We start from the raw sequence: 7,723 nt of genomic DNA, 5'->3' as shown, positions 1-7,723 counted from the left end.
TTGGGGGAAGGGCAAGATCATATCACCGAGGAGAAGGGCAGGTGTATAATGTTTCAGGATAACCAAGGGTTCCGCTCGGAACCTTACAAACTTGACCATGGCTTTGAGTCTTTCACTCTACGTGTGCAAAGCGTACAAGAGTTCAAATGCCCCGAGTGACCTTGATGCTTGTTTTAGCCGTTAACCCGCTGACTGTCATTCACACACCTGTCTAATTCCCTGACTACCTGAGTTTCTGGCACCCAACACCTGTTACTGGGAAGGAAACGTCGCTGAAGAAGAAGACTCCTGGTCAACTTCTCCTGGTAGACAGCAAGCATGAAGGGTGGGCAGGAAAGTTCTGACAGCGTGGGCAGCCTGGAGTCTACCGATGAAGGTAAGACAATATGGTCATATCTACAGCATCCCTTGGCCGGTGTACAGATCACGTGGCGTGTTACATGTGTGTATAACTAAGTAACGGCTACACGCAAATGTGCGATGCCAAGAGAACAGAGGTGGACCTCAAAGCTCTTATTGGCTTCTACATAAGTGACTGTGTATTATTTTATAAGTCTGGAGAAGGAACATTTCCATGGAATGCTTGGTACCTCATCGCCCCGGTGACCTCACGTTACTCTCTTAGTCTATGTTGGGTGTTTATCAGTAATGGCCACGCTAGAGCATCCTATGAACCGGAATGGTTTGCCGTCTGTCTTGTTTGCCACCGATAAAGGTTTCTGCGTCTGGAACGTCTGAACTTTGCAGATGGCTTCTATTGGTGTCTGGCATTCCGTGTCTCGCATGACATCATTTTGTTAAATGCAGGATGCAATGGCCCTATGGGGGTCGCTGATTTACTTGCACTCAGGTGTAGTAACTGCTGGTAGAGGTTTAATCAGTAATCCATAATTTGGCAAAATGTGTCTCTCCGAGTTCAACCCTGAAATACCAGCCCTTCTGTGTGTAGAGCGTATATTGTGTCTTTATTGAGAGTCCTTTAAACTGGGAACTCTGCTTCTAAACTGGGAACTCTGCTTCTAAACTGGGAAGTTTTGTCTTAAACTGGGAACTCTGCTTTTAAACTGGGAACTCTACTTTTAAACTGAGAACTCTGCTTCTAAACTGGGAACTTTTCTTTTAAACTGGGAACTCTGCTTCTAAACTGGGAACTTTTCTTTTAAACTGGGAACTCTGCTTCTAAACTGGGAACTTTTCTTTTAAACTGGGAACTCTGCTTTTAAACTGGGAACTCTGCTTTTAAACTGGGAACTCTACTTTTAAACTGGGAACTCTGCTTCTAAACTGGGAACTTTTCTTTTAAACTGGGAACTCTGCTTTTAAACTGGGAACTCTGCTTTTAAACTGGGAACTCTACTTTTAAACTGGGAACTCTGCTTCTAAACTGGGAACTTTTCTTTTAAACTGGGAACTTTGCTTTTAAACTGGCCCATACGAAGTAGAGGAACATCGGTGATGGAAAATGGGAGTAAAAAGTTAGACAAAACAAATGTGGAGGATTAACCCTTTGGCTAACAAAGCTCTGACGTTCCCTACCCTCTGCGAAATTACAAATTCCCATTAAGCTCAGTGACTCCGGGAAGCCCGGTGAGCTGGCGATTGGGTGATTCTTTACAGAAGTAAACAAATGTTCTGAAATGTCCTGGCTTATATAGTCAGCGATGTGATGCAAGCAAGTAAAGTCTGTGGTCAGCGCCGGTTTTTCCTCCGGCCAGCCAGGCAGATTGGGTGGGAAACCCTTCTTGTAGAAGTGCCTGGAGACTCCAAAGCCATGGAGGAGCTGGCCAGCTGGCCCTCGCTCCAAGCAGGAGAAGGCGAGGAGCTTTCCAAGTGATGACATCATATGGCCAGTGTCCATGTTGTTTCCTGCCTGGGGAGCCATGATTATTTCTGGCACTTATGTAGTTACAGCATTGTGAGGTTACCGCGTCGAGTGATATGTACATATGACGTGTTTGCAGACTTTGCAGGTGTGACACGTGATGTCCACCACAGCTGATGTATGAATTATGCGCTGATATAATCAGAACGGCAAGTAGCAGGTCGTTCACGGATCCAAATGTTTATTTGGCAGTTCGTAGCAATTTGTCCAAACAATATGTTTCCGAACTCACGGGCTGACGACAGCAGTTTTGAAAATCTTTGGGATCTCCGGATGCACAGGTGGCTCTTCCGTCAGCGCAGGCGGACGTCTGGCATTGATTGACCGTCCAACGTTAGAAGAAGGGAGTCTGAGCACCTATGGTGTATTTCAAATGACTTAAAAGAGTTATTTAAAAATATATATATTTTTACATGCTAACTAGCGTGTAAAGTGCTGCCCCCTGCAGTATGTGGGATGTATGACAGGGTAACGGGTTCCCTTTAGTGTCTATACATCTCACACACTGCAGGGGGCAGCACTTTACACGCTAGTCAGCAACATGCGAAATGGGCGAGCGTCCTGGAAGTAAATGGCCCATGGGGTCCCCCAGTTGGCTATGAGATATTATTATTATTGGATATGTCAGGATGCTGAGCCATCATCCAAGACAGAATGGCTTAGGACCCCCTTACCCAGCCTCCATCCTCTCCCAGCTGCCATCTACATAGAGGGGCAATAAATCTAAAGGGGGGCAGCAGTTGCCCCTCAGGAGACTCCAGATTCTTCAAGCACAGACGGCACAGCGTGGCTGCACCAGATCGGCCCCTGTGGGCAGCAGAGGGGCCAAAAAATTAAATATATGTGACCCGCACTAAGAGGCATTCAAATAAAACACTATTATTATTATTATTATTATAATTATTGTTTTATATAGCGCCATCATATGCCGCAGCGCTGTACAATGGGTGTTGTTCCCTAGAAATAATTCAAAGACATTCCGATGCCGAGCACATTTGGGACGTTTCTTTTTTTATTTCTGGTACACAATAGCGCTCTGCGCATGGAAGCGCGTCGCTCGTAGAACGAGTCTTCTGTTTACCCAGAAGCAAGCATTGTCTGGCCACCAGATATTTGCTAATTGCCCCCGGGTGGGTCTGGGCCTGTTCTCGTCAGTTCCGACTGCCGCGCTTTGCTACATTTCACATCTACGGCCAAAAAGAAAACACAAAGCAAAGAGATCAGGTAATCGCCTGCTTACTGTAACCGGCACGGCGTTTATGTCAAGCGTTTCATAACACATTTATCTTTGGCCCCGTCACATGTATTTTCTATGCTGCCTGATATTAAGCGAGGGGAACGTAATCCATTTATTACCCTAAGCCTATGAACGTGGATACAGAAAGCTAATGATTTAACCCTCAGCGGGAGACGGCTTTTTATCATATACGCTATAAATGAACCCAAAATCCTTATTCTTATACATAAATACTATATACAGTATATCCATAAAGTGTGTTTTTATTTTTACAGCATCAATATCACGTTCTTAAAAATTAAAAAAATTAATTTCTACTTGGGTGCTGTGTTGTACTTTTTTCAGTGTAGAGTGTGTGTGTTGGGGGGGCGAGTGACATCATAATGCGTGTTTTTTTCTAATGTTTAACTTTAAGTGTTAAAATAACGCCATATTTTCAGACAAAAAGAGTAGAAAGTATTCATTGATGGGATGAAAAAGAAATTTATGAATTAATAGCTAATAATTCTATGTAGAATGATATCATTTCATGTTTAGAACTCTAGTGGTGTTTTTAATTTAACCCTTTCATATGTATGCCTGCCCTGCGTTATGTCGTGTACCGTCACCTACAACCAGGGACGTACCTTGAGTGTTGGCTTAAGCCTGACCCGGGGCCCGGCACCTGCTTACCCCCCCCCACAGCCTCTGCCTACCATGCCCAGAGCCGGGGTATGACATCATATACCAACACGATGCATGTACGGTGTGGAGTAAGATCCCTATGAAGGCCGTTCACGGATTGTCTGGGTCATCACACTTCCGCTGTACAGCGCCGCTGCATATGATGGCGCTATACAAATCAATAATTGATATATCTTTTTTGACATTTCTTGTCTCAGTCGCTATTGTTCTGGTTGTTTTTTGTTCTAGGATTCATTTTTCTGCGCGGTGTCCATGATTAGTCCCGAGCCCCCCCCCAACGTTTTGGGTGTCCAGATCAGCACATGAGATGGGAAGACTTCTCTCTCACAGCGGTTATCGTTAAGAGATGCGTTTTTTGCAAATCCTTTAGCAATCTTCCAACCGGTAAAATATTTCCAAGGCATTAACCCTTTATGGTAAACACGCTACGTGTGGTTTCTTTAAAGGGTTAAACGTTGATAGCGTCTCTGGAAAGAACGCGTTTGGACCATGAACATCATTCCTCGGCGAGGCTGCCTGTGACGTTAAACTGTCCCTTTAATATTATGATGCCGTACCGTGTAGGTCGATCGGTGTACACAGACAGCCTGTGGCTACCACGGCTTAGTCCAAGGTGGGGTTAAAAGTCGGCATCTGCCCAGATACGTTGTGACAGCGTTTCAGCGGCTACACAAGGGCGCGCATGTACAGATGTACTAAACACATCAGGCAGAGAGGATCAAGGGGTTTCATAGTTCTCAAGAACAGAACAGCGGGAAACATTATTCCTGAGAAAGATACATCCAGCAGCCGAACAATGCGGCCGTCCGCGGAGCGCGCAGGAGGAGGCCTCGCGTCGTGGAAATGACTCGGTTACTGGCTATTAGAAATAAAGACATTTTATGCATAAAAAGCTACAATTACCTTTCGGGAATATAATGTTCTTTATGACATTCATTTTTGTAGGAGTAATAAAATTGTCAGCTAAGACTTCCAGGGGCGGACATTTTTTCCTCCCCAGCAGATGACACCTCGTCCAGCCAGCGGGATTTCTTATTGTATTTTTCACTCGGTGTTACCGGTATTTGTGTGAATAAGGAGTCGAAATGATATTTTACTTTATAAGAATGTTTTTCCCACAAAAGCCAACCATGAATGTCTAAATGTTCTCGAGCAGGTCCTTTAGATGGGGTGATTGACAGGTCCCCCAATGCCCCCCAATGCCCCCCAATGTATCATACAGAGGTCTCAATGGGTTACTTTCCAGTATGGAAACCTCAATATCTGGCACCCTAACAACACAATATTCTCTGTGAGTTTAAAGGATCCGGGACAACAGAGGAGAGCGGCTACCTACTGGACCAGGGGGGGCAACGTAAAGTGACCCCAACCATAACTTACTCACACACACACTAACACACACACTAACACACACTAACACACACACTAACACACATACTAACACACACACTAACACACATACTAACACACACATACTAACACACACACTAACACACACATACTAACACTATCCTAACACACATACTAACACACACACTAATACACACACTAACACACATCCTAACACACACTTGCCCAGAATGGAGTCTAAGCCTCTCATTTGTAAACATAGGTTTAATGATCATATACAGCGTATAAAATAACTCCTCTATAGAATAACCAAATTATTACTAAATTAATGGATTCAATTTACCACAACCTGGATCTTTTTGCTTGCCAATCGGCGTAATACGGTGGCAAAGCTGGCGTAACAATCAGTTCTAATCCTGACGTCCCCACTGGAAAGAATTATTCTCTGTTCATGGGAAGAATCTCTTAAACGGGATGAATAATTATGTAGATCCCGTTACAAAGAAGTAATAATAGCGGCTACCATGAGACACAGATACGGCAGGTTTCTAATACACATATATATTATTATTATCATTATTATCTTTTATTTATATAGCGCCAACAATGTACATAGAGCTTAATATATATATATATATATATATAGTTATCGTTATATACACACACACACATGTATATCACTCAGCGGCCCGGGGTGTAAATGTAGAAATTCTTCACTGAACGGTGTTTGAATGTTTGAATAAAACCCTTAAAATATGGCTTATAACACTTTCTGTCTTGTATAAACTTTACTGTCACAAAGTATATCGTATCCTTCAAACAGGGGAACAGATGCCAGGAGCTGTAAAAACGCCCAATAAACTGCTTTATAGATAAAACAAACAGCAAATTCTGAAATGGAACGCGGATCCGACGGTTTAACAGCGCGCAGGAGCGCTAAAGACGCACTTAAACGCCAGCATGGAGCGGCGGCCATATTTCTTTTAAAGTCATATATCCAGGTCATAAACTTAACTCCCTTATATATATAAACAGACATTTCCTCAACCACTAGGTCGTTTACTTATTAAGGTGGTGACGATTAAAATTCTGCTCCAGAAAGGGGTCTGTGGAGGGGGGCAATTGTGTTTTACTTGCAATGCCACATACAGCCACCAGGGTATCTAGCACAACGGCCTTTTACATTTACTTATTGACTGTATCCTTTCCGTGTTCCCTTTATGTCAATGCTGTTTCAGATCAGACTTATTATGGGGACACCCGGCTGGAATTGCCCCCCAGGCTTAATGTTGCCAAATGTAATTATGAATAAAGAGCAGTTTTGGTGTTAATTTTTGGGGATTAATTGTATCACTTTTCCCCCTTTTTTTTCCTTTTTGTGTAGTTGTTTTTTGAAGTAAATAATAAACAGACATTAACAATTAAAGTGTCATAATCCAGCAGGCTCTATTTCCACAGCCTAACTAATAACCTCTTATCGATGTTAGCATAGTCCATCGCCACAACAGAAGCTCATCATAGCCACTGTGGTACATCCAGTAATATGAGTTTGACTAGGTTTTTTTGAATGTCTGTTTACTCCTTTGTGAAGTGAACACATTTGTTTGCTTAATCAGTCGTTAGACTCGTCATTTACCTTTCCCATGTATGTTAAAATTTCCCCACCGTATTAGCCTCTGCCACATCTCCCGGGAGTTTGTTCCACTTATCTACTGTCCTCTAGAAGTTATTCCTAAGGAAGAACTAACTCATGATCCAGTGGCATATGATTGAAAGGGTTAAATTGAAGGCACAATGCTTTCTTTTTTATTCTGGAGTCCATGCTTTGGCATTGAAAGGGTTAAATTGAAGGCATAATGCTTTCTTTTTTATTCTGGAGATCATGCGTTGGCATTGAAAGGGTTACATTGAAGGCATAATGCTTTCTTTTTTATTCTGGGCTCCATGTGTTGGCATTGAAAGGGTTAAATTGAAGGCATAGGGCTTTTTTTAAATAATTCTAGGCATCATGCGTTGGCACTGAAAGGGTTACATTGACGCTGGTCGTGTTTTTGCCTCCCTGCGCATGTGCACCAGCCGGACATCCACCTGTTTTTCGCTCCCCTGAAAGAACCTTATTTTACGATTGATGAGTAATGCACACCTTACATAAAAATATAAGGACTCGGCGGTCTCTTATCTGCGGCATAAGACACGATTATCTTATCTCTTTTATTATTGTGTATCTTAATTACATTTTGTTTGGACTCCAGAAATCCATTTATTGCCCTCCATAATACACCAGTAAAGCAATCACCATAAACCAGTTTAAAAAAGCATCAGCTGGGGCTCTAATAACCAGTGATATAATTACAGCAGGTAATAAGCGAGAAGGACATGCGCAGCATTTTCACACAGGCCAACGTGCATCCCTGCACAATGTATAGATCAACATAGAAATTGTCTGCAGATCGGCCCCATCTAGTCTTAGATTCAGGAGCCGTATGCCTATCCCGTGCATGTTTAAATCCCCTCGCTGTTTTAGCTTCTACCCCTTCTGCTGGGAGACTGTTCCACTTACCTACTACCTT

At 43.0% G+C, this 7,723-nt stretch overlaps 1 protein-coding gene across 1 annotated transcript in view; it reads left to right on the top strand.

Annotated features, from left to right (window-relative positions):
• Positions 1 to 262: 262 nt before the first annotated feature.
• Positions 263 to 7,723, top strand: part of SLC4A11 (solute carrier family 4 member 11) — a 110,602-nt gene continuing 103,141 nt past the window's right edge. The window contains exon 1 of the mRNA XM_053458105.1: positions 263 to 376. Coding sequence (XP_053314080.1) covers positions 319 to 376 — 58 coding nt within the window. The 5' untranslated portion in view covers positions 263 to 318. The remainder of the gene's footprint in view (positions 377 to 7,723) is intronic.

Source organism: Spea bombifrons, chromosome 1 (genome assembly GCF_027358695.1).
Source record: "Spea bombifrons isolate aSpeBom1 chromosome 1, aSpeBom1.2.pri, whole genome shotgun sequence".
Classification (NCBI taxonomy): domain Eukaryota; kingdom Metazoa; phylum Chordata; class Amphibia; order Anura; family Pelobatidae; genus Spea; species Spea bombifrons.
Note: the sequence above shows the minus strand (reverse complement) of the source record. Positions and strands in the feature narration are given on the sequence as shown.